The sequence below is a fragment of the Podarcis raffonei genome, chromosome 12 (assembly GCF_027172205.1).
Source record: "Podarcis raffonei isolate rPodRaf1 chromosome 12, rPodRaf1.pri, whole genome shotgun sequence".
Taxonomy (NCBI): Eukaryota; Metazoa; Chordata; class Lepidosauria; order Squamata; family Lacertidae; genus Podarcis; species Podarcis raffonei.
In genome coordinates this window covers 9,881,593-9,901,769 of record NC_070613.1, presented here as the reverse complement: position 1 = coordinate 9,901,769, position 20,177 = coordinate 9,881,593, and the positions used below count along the sequence as shown (strand labels likewise).

General features: G+C 45.2%; 1 protein-coding gene across 6 annotated transcripts in view; it reads right to left on the bottom strand.

Moving 5' to 3' along the window:
• LOC128424082 (sodium channel protein type 5 subunit alpha-like) overlaps window positions 1–20,177 on the bottom strand; it is a 207,287-nt gene that overhangs the window by 110,915 nt on the left and 76,195 nt on the right. For all 6 annotated transcript variants that reach the window (XR_008332921.1, XM_053409898.1, XM_053409897.1 and 3 more), the window contains 5 exons: window positions 19,512–19,691; window positions 16,039–16,425; window positions 6,521–6,653; window positions 2,167–2,405; window positions 278–451 (listed from right to left, as the gene is read on the bottom strand). Coding sequence is in view for 5 of the 6 variants with exons in the window: in XM_053409898.1 (XP_053265873.1) it covers window positions 278–451; window positions 2,167–2,405; window positions 6,521–6,653; window positions 16,039–16,425; window positions 19,512–19,691 (1,113 nt within the window). In the remaining variant the exon portion in view is untranslated. The remainder of the gene's footprint in view (window positions 1–277; window positions 452–2,166; window positions 2,406–6,520; window positions 6,654–16,038; window positions 16,426–19,511; window positions 19,692–20,177) is intronic.

Here is a 20,177-nt window from a genome sequence, read left to right as displayed (position 1 = left end):
ACAAAAGGAAGCCGTTTCAGCTTAGCCATAGCAGGTTACCCTTTAGTCTGAAAATTGTTACTTTCAAATGGTCTTATTATGAAAAAGAGAAACAAGTAGTCATTTTTTAAATAATGCATGACAGAGCTGCAGTTTTCAGGTGGAAGAGTTGTGTGATTAAACAAATTCCCTCTAAAAACTGGTAAAAGGTGTTGCAATGGGTGTGCAAGACAGAGACAGACAGACAGACAGACAGACAGACAGACAGACAGACAGACAAGCAGACGTAATACTTTACCAGTCTGAAGGAGCGTAACACAGACACATTTCCCATGCTGGAAAGACTTAGTTCCATCAGGCTTAGCGTGACAATTATACTGTCAAAAATATTCCAGCCCTGCTGAAAGTAGTAATAGGGATCCAGAGCTATGAGTTTGAAGACCATTTCAGCCGTAAAAATCCCAGTGAAGACCTGTGGAAAGGAACAGAATGCTAAGCTGTAAGCAGGCTTCTCCTGTCACAGGTGGCTCCCTGCAATGATGAGAGCACAGCTGGAGGAAGAGGGTTGCTTTCCTCCCAAAACTTCCTTTCTCACCTGCCGCAGGGCGCTAGAAACTTTACAGTTTTAGCCAAACACCCAGAGCCGTCTTTCCCATTGGTGTTAGTGGCTCATTGCGCCAGGGCGCCGGCCTCTCAGGGGCGCCCTAGTGAGTGGGGGAGCTGTGCGACTTTGCCGGCAGCCTCCCCTTTCCCTGCACGCCCACCAGTTGCGCCCCGCCAACTATGTGGCTGGCGGACAAGCAGCTTCCTTCCCAAGTCTCCTCAGGAGGAGAGTGATCCCTGCAGAAGCTTAGGATGGAAGAGCATGTCCGCCAGCACGTTTTCCTGCTTGATCGTCACCACCACGCCAGGGATCAGGGCGGTGGGGGAGGCAGAGGACATTCTCCACTGCCCCCTCCCTTGTTTTGGAGTTCCCTGGGGGGGGGGCATGCCGGAGAGATCTTTGCACCACGGCGCCAGATATGCTTAGGACGGCCCTGCAAACACCGGAGCTGTTTGAATCATGACCTCTTAATCACAGGGGCAAGGGTGTGAGCCCCACGTTGGGCAAAAGGTTCCTGCACTGCAGGGAGCTGGACTAGATAACCCTCCTGGCACATGCCAACTCTACAATTCTGTGAGAGTAAATGGGTCCCTTCTGAGCTCACTCCACACATGCAGAAGCATGAAGTGGGAGTAGAAAGGGTTTGGTTCAGGGATGCACGGCTGAAATTTGAGACCTTCTGGAAAGAACATATGTTGCATATCAATGAGACATGATCTATCCCCTGCTGCATTCCACAATGGCATCCCAGCCCATAATGCCACCTGCAGCTAAAAGCAGTCCAGTCTAGTCTAGCACCTCAAGATCCTGCCACTTTATTTTGCTGCAAGGGTGGACTAAGTCTTAGAGGGTTTTAACAAAATAGTTTTAATCAATAGTATTTCTTACAATGCTGAATGGCACTTTTTAGTGGGAAGAAACTCCAATGAAAATCCTCATTATTACATATTTTTACATAGCTGCTTCTTTGTATATATTTTAAAATTTCATATCTGGGTGTTGTTGTTTTTATGGCCTATATTTGCAATGCCTAAAAATGGTTTGGTGAAGTAAGTAAAGAATTTACAGAAGATTGGATGCCATACAGTCATTAGCCATGTTAGCTAAAAGGAACTTCAAGATTCCACTGTGTTAAGTGATGAGCACCTGCAGGCAACTGGCCAACCAATTAATAATAATAATAATAATAATAATAATAATAATAATAATAATACATTTTATTTATACCCCGCCCTCCCCAGCCAAGGCCGGGCTCAGGGCGGCTAACAACCAATAATAAAAACAAGTTGAATGAATACAACTTAAAAACAAGATTAAAAGACATTAAAACATTAAAATGCAGCCATATTGCAGGCATAGGCAACCTTCAGCCCTCCAGATGTTTTGGACTACAATTCCCATCATCCCTGACCACTGGTCCTGTTAGCTAGGGATCATGGGAGTTCTAGGCCAAAACATCTGGAGGGCCAAAGTTTGCCTATGCCTACACTATTGGAAGCAGGATGCTAGGCGGGACAGGCCCTTGTCATTCCGGTTCCCCCTGCCTGAATGCACTGCATCCATGTTGAGAAGAATCTTCTTACCAGATTACCGATGTTGAGCACGTTCTCGAATTCCTCCGTCATCTTGTAGTGATCCATGGCCATGAAAAGAGTGTTCATCACAATGCAAAGGGTGATGGTGAGGTCACTGAACGGGTCCATGATGATGAACCTCACTTTCTTCTTGATCAGCAGCCACAGCGGGCAACACTCCCAAATGAGAAAGCGGACGGCAAAATGATTCCAGCAGGGGGGACATTTCTGTTGGGATTCCTCAAGCTCTAAGTGAGAAGGAGCAAGGCACACAACGCAGCGGTCAGGGAATGGCAGGCAAGCAAGGAAACGGACACATTCCATTGAGCTTTTAAGCTTCTCCATTCGGCTGTCAAGGCTCTCCATCCAGCCACACCTTCTGCCAAGGCCACATCCTCCAAACGGCCATGGCTCTGCACCTTCCACAAGTGCTTTTTCGCCCGGTTGGAATGCTATGTCCCTGAACTGTGGGGATGTGGCTGTAGGTGGAACTCTCTGAATTCTGCATGGCTGCAATGCAGCCTACATAAGTCAAAGTAGGAGTTATATCTGTTGCTCTGCTCACAATTGCTTCTGGCCCTAATCATCATTGGCAAGTGCCCCCCGGGAAGGCTGCTCAAAATGGAATGCAGCCACCAGGCTTACAAAGGCCCGCCACCTCTGATTTAAACCCAGTTATAGTTCTTCAAAGGGACGCGGGTGGCGCTGTGGGTTAAACCACAGAGCCTAGGACTTGCCGATCAGAAGGTCGGCGGTTCGAATCCCCACGACGGGGTGAGCTCCCGTTGCTCGGTCCCTGCTCCTGCCAACATAGCAGTTCGAAAGCACGTCAAAGTGCAAGCGGATAAATAGGTACTGCTCTGGCGGGAAGGTAAACGGCGTTTCCGTGCACTGCTCTGGTTCGCCAGAAGTGGCTTAGTCATGCTGGCCACATGACCCGGAAGCTGTACTCCGGCTCCCTCGGCCAAGAAAGCGAGATGAGCGCCGCAACCCCAGAGTCGGCCACGACTGGACCTAATGGTCAGGGGTCCCTTTACCTTTACTTTTTATATTTCTTCAAAAGGACAACTTACACCTTCAGGTGCATTTCTTCATTTCGATCATCTGCTATTGCTATTGCCACTGCCGCCGCCACGCAAATATTAATATATATAATAATATATTGTCTGCTAAGTTCCACAGCAAGTGGCAGAGCACATGCTTGATTCATTTATTCATTAATTGCTTTCATTTCTGCCCCGCTTTCGATATAGAACACTTGGCAGCTTACAACATAAGCATACTTAAAAAACACACCCATATTTACAAAGAACCTTAGAACAAACACATTGCCGAAAATACAGTAAACAGAGAGTATAATAACTCTCTGCAGAATCATACCACAGAAATGACATTCAAAAGCCTGCCATTTGCTCTGCAGTTCAGTAGAATGGAGGCAAAACCACCCCAAAGCATCCATTGGCAAGAAAGAAGGCTAAAATTGTGGCAGTATCTGGACTGGAGCCTGAATAGCTTAGTTGGTTAGAGCGTGGTGGTTATAACACCAAGGTTGTAGGTTTGATCCCCATATGGGCCAGTTGCATATTCCTGCATTGTAGGGGGCTGGACTAACTTAGGCATAGGCAAACTCCGGCCCTCCAGATGCTTGGGACTACAATTCCCATCATCCCTGACCACTGGTCCTGTTATGGCTGGAGTTTGCCTATGCTTGGACTACCTGATCCTTGTTGTCCCTTCCAACTCTACAATTCTATTTTTTTATAAGATATTTATTAAGATTTTTTAAGATATTACAATAAAATAAAAAAGAGAAAAAACAGATAAATAACAAAAATACAGAATGAAAAATTTTTTAAATCACATAAATTTTCAATTGCTTATTTTCCTTTAACTTGTTTCCAACTCTACAATTCTATGACCTCATTCTTTGCAGTAGACATGAATTACTGCTAGCGTTAGCCAAAGAAAGACAGCAAATATAATTTTTTGAAGCAGACATGCAAGATCAGTCGCATATAGTCTAATCTATATAATAATAATAATAATAATAATAATAATAATAATACCCCACCCATTTGGAGTCTATCTATCTATCTATCTATCTATCTATCTATCTATCTATCTATCATCTATCTATCTATCATCTAAAAGCAACAACACAGACATATAATACAGTGAGAAGAGCCATAGCTCAGTTGCAGAGCACATGTGTTGGAAGCAGAAGGTCCAGCTTCAACCCTGGTGCATCCAAGTGAGCAGAACAGCCAGCAGGTGAAGCCAGACACCTCTGTCGGGAACCCTAAAGAGGCACTGCCAGTCAAAGGAGATGGTCAAACAGTCTGACATGCACGACGGCAGTTTCCTGCATTCCACTACTGGTTGTTGTAAACGAAAGCGGAATTCAACCTTGTCCAAATGACCTTGCTTCCTGCCGCTTGGCCAACTTTGGCACCACAGTGTGACATGGCAAATAACCGCGTCAGCTATATGTCTGTTCCTTACTAGCTTTAGTTTCTGAAAGCCACGGCAGTCATGACAGCCTTTGTTAAAGGTGACCCATGCAGAAATGCTTGGGCCACTGCCATCTTACATTTCTTCGTGGTTGATACAGAATTTAACAAGATCTTTCTCTCTCTCTCTTGAGCAGAGCAAGGTCAGGAACCACTGGATTGTTTAGATAAAAATCTCCCAACCCCAAACCACAGCATCTTCTTCTCAGGCCTGATCCAACATATGTAGCAGAACACTAAGGTGGCAATGCACTGCATCATTTCTGAATATAGATGGGGGGGGTCACAATTTTAAATAAGCTCCCAAATTAAAACCAAACCCCAAAATCTTGCAAATAGAAAGCCAGCAGAGCAGGCAAACTGCTGCATGAGAACATTTCTCTGTGCCATATTCATTTTTTTATGTTTCTCTTCTGCGGGTAGAAGGCAGGATGTAAATGTTAAGAAGATAAATAAATAAATAAATGTTGTTTCCCCACATGGTGTTTGAACTGGTGCAGTCCACTATAAAACACACACTACACACACCAGCCTCAGACAAGAACTTCCAAATAATAGCAGAAATTTCAGACACTTAGCCTGATTCCATTTTGGAGATTTTTGTGTGGGTGTGCAAAGCTTCTTTCCTTCGTACGTTCATAATTAGCAGCGTTCATGCAGTGCTGATAGCACAGCACATCTATCAGCTCCCTTTACAGAAAAGCAAACCTTGGAGGAGGAATTCTGAGGGCAAATCCTTGTGCCCAAAGTTGGGCAGGAGATGTAGGCAGGAAATGCAGACAGACGTAATCAATAAATAATATTTAAAATAAAATGGAAGAGGAAAGGAAGGATCGTCTGATACCTAAATTAAAACTATTGGCTTCAGAAATATATTTTGAAGACGTTTTGCCTCCACAAGGAAGACTTTTGGCCAAAATGGGTTGGGCAACCTTTAAGCTCTAAATCGGGGTTTCCCAAACTTAGGTCTCCAACTGTTTTTGGAGGACAATTCCCATCATTTCTGACCACTGGCCCTACAAGCTAAGGATGATGGGAGTTGTAGTCTAGAAACAGCTGGAGACCCAAGTTTTGGAAACACTGTCTAAATTATGTGTGAATGTATGTGTCTTCTAATGAGCTGAGTGAAAGACGATGAGTTATGGGGGTGCGGAGTGTGTGTATTCCACAGTGCTTAGTTTGTTTTTGGTGGTTAGTTTGTTAATGTTGTTAATATTGTTTTGCGGATTAGGAGTGCTGTAATGCTTTGTGAATTTCATAACATGACTCTTCTTTTGGTTGTGCTGTTTAGCCTGTTTTTAAACTGTTCTGTTAACAGTGTTTTATAGAAGCTGGTTGTTTTATGGATGATTTGTTAATTATTTTATATGATTTATGTTGTAATTGTGATGATCCACTGTGTTATTATTTATTGCATGTAAGCCGCTTTGTGACTCGTGTGAGCAAAAAGTGGCATGGAAATATAATAAATGAATGAAAACGAATAAATGGCCACAGCCAGGCTGTGAACCCACTGACTTCTGAGAAGGCGTGTCTAGGACCGCACTGCCAAGTACCCAAAGCTTGATCCCAGGTTTCCATGGAATTGAGAGAAGTAGGAGGATGGCTTCAAATTTGGGAGTGTGGGAGGGAAAGGCTTAGAACTGGTCTGGGGAAGGAAGTTCAAAACGCAATCACAGTAATGTTCCATGTTCCATGTTACAAAGGAAGCTACACGGGCATCTCTTGCAGCTGCTCCCACATCAAAGGTCCTATCTGGTGCGAAGCAACTGAGCTAGATGGACCACGGCCTGCCATTCTCTCAAGATTCTCTGACTGTACTTAAGAGAGAGCAGCTGGACTTAACGTCTTACCTTCCATGGCACTGGTAATGATGCTGACAGCACTCACAGCTCGTTGCCTTTGGAAACGTTCCTCAGATTGATCGACAGAAAGGCGGTGGGGTGACAGAAGCTGCTTCTTGTTCACTTCTTCAGATGGAGTGGTCTGTTTCAACAAATGCACCCAGTTAGCAACACGTAAATCCCGATTGTTTTATTAAATTGCCAGTTGGTTTCCATTTTTGGCCCTTCCAAATGATGCAGAGGTTGATATACTCGAGGAGACTAGCCTTTTATGTGCCTTTATCATATGGGATAGTTCAGTTGGTAGAGCATGAGACTCTTACGATAATACGATAATCTTTATTATCATTGTCCCATACAGAACAATGAAATTGAAGGGGGGATCTACATAAGACATTCAAAACCAACAAGCCTGCTATCCCAGCTATCCCAACCTGGTTAGCCCCCTAAAAACTCTGATACCCCATTTTTAAAATACAATACACTCCCATAGGGACTCCTTACACTGCGTTTAAAACCAAAATCGCATTTGGATAGAAACTGGTTGGTCTTAGTCTTTATAACCCTGTACCTTCTTCCAGAAGGCAGAAGCTGAAAGAGATCATTTCCGGGGTGCGCACTATCTCAGGGTTGTGTGTTCAAGTCCTCACTTTGAGCAAAAAGATTCCTGCACTGCAGGGTGTTGTACGGTCCCTTCCAACTGTACGATTCTATGAGTTCTAAGGAAGACACTGCTCACTTAGCCTTTTAAGCTGCAGTTGTGTACAACAACATGTTGGCAGCGGAAGGGGAGATACATTAAGATACCTTATAAAGCCTGGAAGGAGAGTTTTTGCCAGGTGCCTAAAGGATAACCATGCTGGTGCCAGGCAGGCCTACCTGGAGAGGGAAATCCACAAAGAGTGCTGCCACCACTGAAAAGGCTCTGTTTTCCTGGTGCCACCTGCCTTACTTCGGATAGTGGTGGCACTTGGCAGAATATGGTCTGAATACGACCTCAGCACAAAGTCCGGTTGATATGGGAGCTGATGTTCCTCCAGAGAACCTAGTCTTTCAGCTGTTTATGGCCTTTAAAGGTAAGCACCAGCACTCCCAATTTTGTTTGGAAATGGACCAGAAGCCAGATGGGAATAGAGTGTGTGATATGCATCTAAGGAAGGAAGGGCAAGGAAGGAAACATGACCTAGGAATTAAACTAGGCCCACAGATCCCAAGGGACAGTTCTGTTGCCTCTTGGCATAGGAAAATGTGCCAAAGGTGCATTGCTTCATCTATTAGCCTCCTACAGATTGACTAAAAACCTAGGCAGGAAAAGTGTGAAGAAGCTACAGGAGGGGGAATACACCAGGGAGTGAGTGGACCACATCTCTCTCCATTTGGACTGATTGAAAAGGTTTCCCACTTGAATTGGTCTAATACCATGGAGACAAATAAATTGCTTTACAATTTACATGTAAATGAAGATCCATAGCACTATCAAGTGCATCTGTCTTTTGAGAGCTTGCGGTTGGAAAGTACGGCAACAAGGAGAGAGGCTGCACTCTAAAGCTATTTGGGCACTGGTGCATCTTAGAGGTGGCGGCAAATTTCAGAACAGTGGCAGTTTGTAGACCTCACCTGCATTATGAGCCTCTGAAGCTCTATGGTCTGAGCCATAATAGGTTCAACACTGCTACCCGCCAGCCCTCCCTTACGAAAGCAGGGAGAGGTGTTGGGGAGGACTGATAAAAGTTGGGCATGGATATCCGGGGGATTTTTCAAGAGCATCGTTTGCTGCAAGGGTACACAGTACCATTCCTGGCACAATCCACTAAACAGGCAGGCATGGGAAACAACAACTTCCACACATCTAGGAAGGCCTAGGACCCACGTACCTAAGGGACCGCCTCTCCTGGCATGCCCTGCAGAGGACCTTAAGGTCCACAAATGACAACATTGTGGAGGTCCCAAGTCGCAAGGTGGTTAGATTGGTCTCAACTAAGGCCAGGGCCTTTTCTGTACTGGCCCCGACTTGGTGGAACGCTCTGTCACAAGAGACTAGGGCCCTGCAGGACTTGACATCTTTCCACAGGGTCTGCAAGACAAAGCTGTTCCACCTGACCTTTGGTTTGGACTCAGTCTGACCCTTATGTTTCCCTCCCCTTATGGTTTTGATCTATGGGATACTTTTAAAATAAGGCTGCATTTTAAATTGCATTTTAACCTGTATTTTAAATTGGTCCCCCCCCCTATTATGTTTTTACTGTAATTTTACTGGTGTTAGCTGCCCTGAGCCTGGCTCTGGCCGGGGAGGGCGGGGTATAAATAAATTATTATTATTATTATTATTATTATTATTATTATTATTATTATCATCATCATCATCATCATCATCAGCATGTTAAGCAGCACCAAGCTCTAAGGATGCATCTAACAATGGCCACTGTGCAGAGACTAGAAGGGGAAGCTGGGAGATCAACCTCCTCTGAGCTCGGTTTTCCAGAACTCAGAAAGACTCTGAACATTTTCTGGGAAATTTCCAAGAAAGCTCAGAAAAAGCAAAGCCATTATGAGGTGAGCCAGGTAAAGCTCGCCCATCAGTGACAAAGCTTTAATTTGCCATGTACATCGGGAGCTTTTAAAGCATTAAAGATTGCTTAAGCAGGCTGCAATGTAAATGACAGACCTAATGCAACACAAGCACCAGAAATTGATGAGACTCGGGATGTAGCATAATGAACTATTGGCCTCGAACATGGGGGATTATATCCCAGAATGTCATCACCTGGGAGTTCTCTCTGCAAAGAAATGAAGCACCACCCCAACACTGAGACATTTTGCCAGCCAGATCAAAACCCTTCTTGCTTGTCCTTAAGTCCTTCTGAAACTGTTACCCTCTGCATTTGCTTGGGGCAACATCTAATGGCAACTTGTTTGTTACCCAGTTCAGGAAAGGCTGGGTAGTGGAGCTTGGCACTTTTTTGTTTCTGTGTAGACTGAGAGCTTTATAGGACATGCAGACTCCACCTCTACCAGGCTTTCATCCAGGTCCTGATCCAGGCAAGTGTTCACATGAGTTTCCCTCTCCTCCCAAGTTGACGTACATACACCTAGCCGGGTACTTTGCCTAAAACTCTTGCCTGAGATCCTTCCTCCTGTGCTCTTGAAGCCTTGGGGGTGACAAGGAAGAGGAGTCATAAGACCACAAGAAGAGTCTACTGGATCAGGCCAATGATCCATCCAGTCCATTCATTTGTCTAATCCTGCCCCCAACAGCAATATAGAACAGGCCTCCTCCATCTTCTTCATGACAGCCCTTCTTATTTTTGAAGATCACTATCATGTCCCTCCCCCACTAAATTTATGTTCCCCAGGCTAAGCAGACCCAGTGCTTTCAACTGCTCCTGTTAGGACTTGCCCCGGGGGGGGGGCAAGGGGTGACATGCCAAAGGCAGCCGTTAAAAGGTTCAAATGGACAGAGGCGGGTTGTGGAATCCTAGGCAGGCAACCAGGGGGTTGGGTTCAAAAGGGCAACACTATAGGGAGAGGGGAATTGGCCAAGTGAGGTTCTCTCCATTGAGACAAGTTGCCCAAACGGAGGAACAAGATTGGGGGACATAAATAGCACTTCGAAAAGAGGAATTGGCCCCCAGAGCCAGGACTGCTATTGCAGCCTAGGTGCTACCCCAGAAGTGCAGCGCTCAATCTGCCGGAATAGCTGTTGAGTCACAGCACTGGCAGTGCAGAAGCCATGATGCTGGATGCTTCAAATTTGTAGCAGTAGTTTGATACACACACACACACACACACACACACACACACATCTTACACACAGCCTGCCTAGCTACAGAGCAAGAAAAACCAAAAGTTCAGTCTCCTAGTCAAAGGCTAGACTACTTATCCACAGAAGACAACCCCATCGAGAATATATTCAGCGAGCAGAGGGCATACTACTCCTATCAGAAGATGCCAAAAGAAAGCAAAACATCCAAGTCTCACACCATAAGGCTCTTGTTCAGAGGAGGGTACCCATTAGGCAAGCCACTATGTATCCTTAGCAACCCATTAGGAGACGTGCTGCAGACCACAGACACTTAGCCACAATAAATATTTTCTTCTTCTTCAAGGTTCTACAAGACTCTTTAGGTGAGACCCAACGCTAGTCACAGAGTCAAGCCACTGAAACCAATGGGCTTAACTTTTGTAGCAACACGGCTACCCCTCTGGAAGTCGTTAGCGAAGAGGGTGAGCGAGGTAAGTTACATTGCTTCCCTTCCATGTGTGTCTTTGACGATGGACATTCCTGCCGCACATGCTGAACATTTTCATCTGTCAGCTTAGGCAAGCCGGCAAGCTTTGTTTTTCCTTGTTTGGATCTCCGTTAATGTTTTTTAAATGACACACAGATACCAGCAGGTGCGACCGTGGTAGGAACACATCTGTGATGGGCAAGTTTTGATTTTACAAAGGAACAGGCTTTTGGCAGAGCAGGTGATACTCCTGGGGTAACAAAAGGAAGCCGACCATTTAACTGGCAGAACAGCTAGGGGGTAGGCTCAGCGCCACCCAAACACCTGTAGATGCAGAGAGGAATTGGGAAGAACTACTGTGCTAACCCTTTCAGCAAATTCAGGGGGTGGGGTCTGACATGGACTGATCCAGGGTTATGTGAAAAATGTCCCCCAATCCCACAGCTCGCTCTTTCTTTCTTTCTTTCTTTCTTTCTTCTGTCTTTCTTTCTTGTGTGACTTAAAATCAGATACCGTTGGTCCATTTTAACAAATTTCACAGGGTCAGGAAAATAATGTCTCATATTAGAAACAACAAATGTTCTGAATCCAGAATGAGCTTTCAAAGAATATATTGTGCATGTCATTAGAATCCAAGCTGCTGGGTCTTTCATAAATGAAATCTCAGAATGGAATTAGACATTATGGTTACAAATCTGGTTTCAGAAAGAACGAAGGGCTTACCAGCATGATTTCTGGGGAAAGAATGCCCTGGACACTGTATTTTTTCTAGGTCATTTCTGGATAGAATGGGAGCAGGCAGCGGTGGGGTGGCATTTTTAGTGACAACTGCTATCCCCTCGCCCCATGGTGCACACACAACACAATGCTCCAGAACAGTCCAACGTCAAGAGTATTCTAGAAAAATAAAATGGGCACTGCCAGAAGCTCCTGCTAAAATCAGCTCTGCTACTGCTATCACAAGGAATAAAAGCAAAATAACAGATTAAAAGGTAAGTACCAAAAAGTTTTGGACTGGAACAAATAAATAAGAAAACTGCAATATTTAATGATGAAATTAAATTAACAAAAGGGGGAGAGAAAAACATTTTGCACCCCCCCCCCCATTTAGACATGATAAAATTCGCAGGACTGCCTCTGAGAAACAGCAACTCCATACCCTCTTCCAGACCACAAAACTGGCAACCATCAGTCAAAGGCGGAGCAACACGCAATATAATGATGTTATGGTACATATTTCAATAGCTGCACACAACAGGGAAGTGGAAGGGAACTCAACACAGTGATCATACAGGGAATTGTGAATAGCAATTGCTCCTTTAGCACCCAGGAGCTAATGATGAGACTTGGGTATAGAGCAAACACCCCCTCCCCTTGGGGAACTCCCTTTCAGCTTTCACCTGGCTTGACTTCTCTCCTCTTCTAGGCTTGTAATGGCCTCCTTTGCCAAGAGAGCAGAACAAAATGGAGCACCTTCGCACTGCAGAAATAAGAGGATCGGCTGTGGGAGTGAGGCTAGTGGCATTGTTTTGCTTCAGGCGGCAAAAGTGCCAAGGTTGTCCTTGTTAAGTCCCAGCTGGAAATTACCCTTCTCTCAACACTCCCATGCAACTATCCAATGCTTCCAGTTGTATCTGCTCTACATGCAGTAGAACATTTCCAGCAAGAACTGGAGCTTATTCTAATCATCTAATCACAGAATTTGCCAAGACTCATGCCAAGATGACAATCATCCAACTTCGCCCGAGAAAAGTCTATGAAATCACTTCCCAGAACTCAAACAGCCGCAGCAGTCTAGAATCTTTGTGGTGAAAATGTTGCTTCCAAATATTCAAGACAGCTCAGTCAGTAGAGCATGAGACTTAATCGCGAGGTCATGGGTTCAAGCTCCATGTTGGGTGAAAGTTTCCTGCATTGCATGAGGTTGGACTAGATGACTCTCATAGTCCCTTCCAACTCTGCATTTCTATGATTCTATGAATAAAATTATGAATTCTGGTGCTGGAGGAGACTCTTGAGAGTCCCATGGACTGCAAGAAGATCAAACCTCTCCATTCTGAAGGAAATCAGCCCTGAGTGCTCACTGGAAGGACAGATCCTGAAGCTGAGGCTCCAATACTTTGGCCACCTCATGAGAAGAGAAGGCTCCCTGGAAAAGACCCTGATGTTGGGAAAGATGGAGGGCACAAGGAGAAGGGGACGACAGAGGACGAGATGGTTGGACAGTGTTCTCGAAGCTACCAGCATGAGTTTGACCAAACTGCGGGAGGCAGTGGAAGACAGGAGTGCCTGGGGTCACGAAGAGTCGGACACGACTAAACAACAACATGAATAAAATGCCCTCTACAGGGATCCCTGGGAGCTCGAGAGATCCCCAACAGAGAATTCTTAGCACCCTTACCTACACTGCAATTCCCAGAATTCTTTGGAGAATGTCATGACGGTTCAACTGATATAAAGTCATCATGGTTCAACTAGTATGAAACTGATGTGGGTAGAATGAAGATCAAGGGTTAGCAAATGAGGCTGTGAATTCCATCAGCCTTAGCCAGCAGGGACAATCGCAAAGGGTGATGGGAGTTCTAGTCCATAACATCTGGAGAGCACTATGTTCACTACTCCTCGATAGACAATGTAATCAAACAACATCTGGAGGGCTCGCCCAGTGTGGAAGAAAGTCCTAAAAACAATTCAACCACAACTGCTACAACACTGAACCACACTCATGTGTTCCTTTTTTTAGTAGGGTTATTTGAATCTTTCCAAAAAGAGTAACTGTACAAAGTCACAAGCTTGCAGCTCTTAGCTCATTTCACACGGCCTCAATAGATTAGATTCCAAACATGCTTCGTAGAAGCAAGAACACCCTTCCTTCTGCATCACCAAAGTGAGCATCTGTTGCTATAGTGCCCCGGTGAAATTTCCTAGACGACCACAGAGGTGCCAAGAGTGTTTTCTGCTGGCTGCCCACTCCAATTTTCAACAGACATTTGTAAAAGGGGGGGGGGGATGGTACAGAAAGTAGCACCAGGGGAAAAGCAATAGTTTCAAGGTCTGGAATGGATGGGGCTGATGTGAAAAGTAGCAGGAAGTTTCCCATCAGCTTCTGCAAGATTTAGACCAATATACCTCTTTGGGAAGGCTGAGTGTTCTCATCTCCTGCTGACTGAAGTGGGAGTCGAGAGCAGCACTCTCAGCTTTCAGGAACAGCAGCAGTAAATGAGCAAACTGAAGAACTGTCATTGCCATCGCTAAGCTGCTTGCATTCTTCAGATATGGTTCAGAAACTGTGTTAATGAGTTTACAAATAAATAAAGGATGGCTCATAAGTTGTTAGCAAACTTCACAGACAGAGGGAGTTGCCAGCAGGCTCTAATCCAACCTTTTGCAGATGTTTGGGAATACAACTCCTTCAGTCTCTGATCCTTGGCCATAGTGACTAGACCTGTTGGGAGAAATCTGGAGGGCACCAGGTTGGGAAAGGCTGCCTTAGACCCTCAATCAGCTTGGGCTCTGAGAGCTACGGGTGCCCCTAGGCTTCAGTACTGGTCCATCAGTTGATCCCAGTTGAGCTAACATGCCAACGGAACCCACCAAGGCTTGTAAGACTTCCTTCTAAGCCAACTCCCCAATAATTCACTGCATTGAGTAGCAACAGAAATTCAGGGACTTCCTGCTAGATCTGGTATCTGACCTCAGTCCACCCATGGCCATGTCTCCTGACTCCAGCTCTTGATTCCTGTCTGCCTAGCCCAGTACATGAACTCCAGGCCAACCCTGACCACATCTCTTGCCTCTGGACCATTTGGCCATCACCTGTTTGAGTCAGACTAAGTATCTATTGCATCCTGCTACAGAGCCAAGTCCCAGGCCTGACATGGGTGCTATAAGTCAATATGGAACTTGACAGACACAGAGCATGAGCATTTTAATTTTGATGCACTTCCAATGAAGTTTATATAAACACCAAGTTTTTCTTAAATAACAGCAACCGCAACGGAATAACTAGAAGTAGCTCACAATCCTGATGGAACTTATAAGTAATCATGCGATAATAATTTTCTCAATGCCAGCCCCAGCCCTAGCCCCCGAGAAGAAAGAAATTCTGGAACACTCAATATCAATCTGGACAGAGCCAGTCAAGGCATTATAAGATCAGAGCTCGGAAGCTAAACTTTGGCAAGATCAGCTGAAGGATGGAACAGAACCAAAAGCAAAGTAAGAGAGGAAACGCCAGGGAAGACAAGCAGAAGGTGTTAAGATTCCTGCTCCGTGATTGCAGTCATGGGATTGTTGTCTATCACATGATGGTGTATGTTTTGACTCCACAGAGTGGGAAGTGACGGAGACAGGATGTTTTGTTACTGTGTTCCATGAAGTGGGACTATTGTCCTTTGTTCTTTCTCTTTTGCTGTCTGATGAGAAAGAGGAAGGAGCTAAGTCAGAATGCTCCGAGTGTTTTATATGTAAATAAATGTAGATTAGCCAAATGCTGAGCTACTGAGTTCTGCGCAAACTCTGCTGATCCCTAAGTGTGCTGATGTCTGTTGGCATCAGTCGCTGTGATGTTCAGGCTGAAGAAAGCTGTTGAAGCTCCTGAACGATCAACCAGGAGGGAGAGAACATGCCAGTCGGGCATGTGTCTCTACCAGGGTCCTACTTCAGAGTAGGACAGGCTCCTGACAGAAGGTACCCTGGATAAAAGGATGCTAAGAGGGGCTTTTTTAAAACTGGATGTTGCATCCTTGGCCCTCAGAGGTGCCACTTCAAGTGTAAGCTTCAGAATTTTTTTTAGCATAGGCAGCCACTAATCCCCAAGTCATCCTAGCCAAGCTCACAAATATCTCTAAGGCAAGGGCAGCCAATATGACGCCCTTGAGATGTTGTTGTTGGGCTAACTACATTTCCCATGATCCCTGACTACTGACCATGCTAGTTAGGGCTGATGGAGTCCAGCAACATCTGGAAAACACCATATTGGCTTATGCTACTCTAAGGGCCCACTGCAACAGAGATGTGTGTTTGGGGATACAAGGCCATTGGAATTCTCACTTTCAACCCCTAGTAGCTGCAATAACACATTGCCCAGGACTGCATCTTAATTGTTGACATATTTTGGTCCATCAAGCCTAACACACCTTAGCAGCCATGGATGATGTCCCACCAAAGGTTTTAGAAACTTCCTGGGTTTTTTTGCTGCCAGCGTGACAAGCAGTTGCAACACAGCACAGGGCTGTGCTTGGTTTGGTAGATGACAAAGAGAATCTGAACACAACATACAATGATAAGTAGACCCACCGTGTCACCTGTTCCAGGTTTCTCCGTGATAACTGGTGGCAACAGCACATCTGTCGGAGTCGTTGGGTCCGCGCTTCCTCCTCCTCCTCCTCCAATCAGCGAAACCACACCGTTGCAATCCACCGAGCTGTTCCTCTTGCCATTTTGCGTGTAGTTTGGAGAGCTGTGGCTGGTTTGGCTCTGCACGCTCAGCCGCCTCCCGCTCCTGGGGACTAGCAGGGACCCACGCTGGCTCTCGCTCTCCCCGACGGTGCTGATATCGTCATCGGCAAAGTCCGCCTCCGAGCCAAGGTCCCTGCTGCGCAACCGGAAGCTGAAGACGCTCCCGTGGCTGGCCTTGCGCTTCACGGAGTTTTCCATGGACCCAGAAGTAAAACCCAGCACGGTCTTGAAGGAGCCAAAGAGGGCGGAGGAAGGAAAGAAATACAAGGGGTGGAGTAGAAAGGAACGAATGTTACTACGCATTTACATAGAGTCAGAGAGGGTGTCTAATTCAACCGCTATAGTTTGGAACAGTGGTTCTCAACCTGTGGGTCCCCAGATGTTGTTGGATCACAACTCCCATCATCCCTGACCACTGGTCATGCTGGCTAGGAATGATGGGAGTTGTAGTCCAACATCTGGGGACCCACAGGTTGAGAACCACTGGTTTAGAACAAAAGAGTGGGCAATTTCCAGCCAGTAGGTCAAACGTAGAACTTGGGGGGGGGGGGCTTCCCTCATCTCCCCACCCTCTGCATGTAATCAGGTTTGAAAACACCCTGTTGGGAGCCAAGACTAATTGACACAAGAGGACATTGAAGAATACCCAGGGTAGGGAAATGGGGGGGTGGGGGCGCTGAGGAAAAAATAAAATAAATAAAAACCACAGACGTTGTCTCAGAGAAACTTTAGCTCTTCTCTAAGACAACAGGTGCTGTTTTACTTCCACATTTGCAGGTACAGTGGCACCTCGGGTTACATACGCTTCAGCAATGTTCAATAATCCATTAGGATATAATAAACAGTAAAATTAAATATAGCTAATAATACAGTGGTACCTCGGGTTACATACGCTTCAGGTTACAGACTCCACTAACCCAGAAATAGTGCTTCAGGTTAAGAACTTTGCTTCAGGTTGAGAACAGAAATCGTGCTCTGGCGGCACGGCAGCAGCAGGAGGCCCCATTAGCTAAAGTGGTGCTTCAGGTTAAGAACAGTTTCAGGTTAAGTATGGACCTCTGGAACAAATTAAGTACTTAACCCGAGGTACCACTGTACGCATGGAATATTTGGTGAAAATTTAGTGGCCAACACAACTGCATGAACTGGTCCCAAGATGCAATGAAGTAAGAGAGGGAAGGAATGAAACAGAATGATGGCATAGAAGGAGAAGCGAATATTCCTGGTGGCTAAGGGGCAAAGAATCTGGTTCCCATGAAACAGCCACTCCTTTTGCCAGTACAACTGGGGAACGGGGGTGGGTCACAACTGATCTGCACTAAGACAACTTGTCCTCACCCCTTTCAAAAGGTGCTGAGCACCCATTCGCAAAGGAAATGCCCACTGTAAGCCCAGCCCTGCTCCTTGTCGTGTTCTTTGCTTAGATGACAAATTGCTGGATGCAGAATGAAAAAGACGACTCATCAGTCGGAGGAACATGCTGAGAAACGTGCTGCTTTGTTTCACGTCCAGCCTGACTCTTTTTTCCTCTCTCTTTTTTGCATTCAGCATGCCAAAAACCCATTCAGAGCAGAGCAGAGCAGCTCACGCAGCCGCTTTGGCTTTAACAACCTTGTAATTAGCGAGGCAACCCACTCAATTAAGCAACAAGAATGAAGGCTCTCGAAAAATAAACACAGTGGGGGGAAAAACCCATTCATATATCACAGACAGAGCAGTAGTTCTGGGTGCATTTTCAAAGTCGTGTGCGTGTGTTGCTTATTTATCAAATTTATGTCCAACATTTGCAGGGCTTTCAGCATGCCGATCGATTTTAGTGCTAACTCCACTAACAGCCAAGAATCTGGATATTTTACACAGACTGCCTCTGTTAATTTGTCCAGTTCAGAAAATTGGAACACCTGGGGAAAGAGATGGATGCGCAGCAAGGGGAGTTTCTAAAACTCGCTGGTACGGTGGTCTTTATGACATGTCAGAGCATGACTATTTTTCTTCTTTTTTCTGCTTGTCTCACAGCGCTATCTATACCACACAGGTTCAGCTTGTGGGACTGTGGATATGAACCCATAGTGGCCTGATCCTGAATCACACCACTGATCCATCTCACCTAGTACAGTGGTACCTTACGTTACATACGCTTCAGATTACAGACTCCGCTAACCCAGAAATATTACCTCGGGTTAAGAACTTTGCTTCAGGATGAGAACAGAAATTGTGCAGCGGTGGCACAGCGGCAGCGGGAGGCCCCATTAGTTAAAGTGGTGCTTCAGGTTAAGAACAGTTTCAGGTTAAGAACAGACCTCTGGAACGAATTAAGTACTTAACCCGAAGTACCACTGTACAGTCTCCTGTGGGTGGAAGCAGCTGTTCAGGGCCCCGGGCAGACGATGGTCTTTCCCATTCCTGATACTGTATGTGACAAAGTTCTTCTCCTGGAGGTCAAGGATTAAGGTAAGCAGATCCAAAGGGGGTGGACAGAGAAGTGACCAGAGAGGGCACATGCTGAAAAATCCAAACATGTTCACAGGCCTAGAAAGGCTGGCAACCCTTGTACTGATCCAGCCCGGAGGGAAATCCTTTCCTATCTTCATGATGAGTGATTCCTTTTCGAGAGGAGTTTCCCCTTCATTGCCACTTTGGGGAAAGACTCAGAGCTGTAGCCGTTTCAAGGGGATTGAAACCGGGAAAGGGTGGGGGTGGAGTTTGGGAATCCAAAGGGTGTATAATTTAATTTGTTCTGTTTTTATTTTGTTTGGATCTCTTTATGAAAATTGGGGAAATCGTGGAAGGGAATTTAGGCCGATTTTAGAAAAAGGTTTAAAGAATAAGCAATGATGCATAAATATGACGTCTATAAGGTAAAATTGGTTTGTTGTTTTTTTTTTAGAAAAAGGAACTAAATATAAAAAGGTTTAAAAATAGGGATAAGAGCATGTTGAACCAACAATTGGACCTGGAATACAAGAGGGAGAGGTGTGGGGAAGTCAGGGAAATATGTTATAGAAAATAAGGACTGTGAATTGTATGTGCTTTTAATTTTTTTGTTGTTATTGTTGTTCTTGTCTTTGCTTTCTTTTTTCTGTCTTTTTTGGTTTTGTTATTGTATTATGGTGGAAAATTCTAATAAATATTATTTAAAAAAAAAAAGAGCTGTAGCTACGGGGGAAGGGGGCTAGCCAGGATTTTTTTGCCTCAGGTGAAGCCTCCAGAGGGGCACCATTGAGCCTCCCAGCCTGTGGGGTGTGTGTGTGCCAAACTGGGTCTTTGACCTGGGTGAAATAAGGCCTAATTTTACTCCTAGAAAGACTAACCGTCCTCGGCTGACCATCCTCTGATTCAGATTTTGGACCCTTCTGATCTTCCCCATCCTCTTCTCCCGCTGAGGATTTCTTCTTTCTTCTCCGGCTTCTTCGTTCCTTGGAATTTTTCGATGCCAAAGGTGACATTTCAAATGAGCTAAGTGACATCGAATCAATTCCTCGGGCTAATGCCTAGAAGGGGCAGAGGAACGAAACAGAAATATGCTACCTTTAAAACTATATTTATATAACACTTTATATATATAGCAGAGAGAGGGGGGGGGAGGGAGATCTTTAACTTATAGTGTTAGCCTCATTCAAACCAATTCCAGCATTCCTCGCCAAGCAAAACGTGAAGAAAACTAAACACGATTCAACATGCTAGTGATTCCCCCCCACAGAATCCTTAAATCACAATAGTGGTTAGAAAATGTTTCCCTACATATAAAAGAGGAAAATTAATTCAGTTTTGAGCTGAATTTTCAATTTGAAACTCAGTGAGAGTTGCAAAGATCCTTGACCACACAACTGGTCCACACTGGCCCAATAATGGTCTGAACTGGGTGAAGTGGTACTGTGACCAAGGGCACTCAAAAAACCTGTGTCTTGGCTGGAACTTGAATCCTGACTCCATCCCATCATCTACTGCCATGATTCTCAAGTGTGAGGCATTGCAGA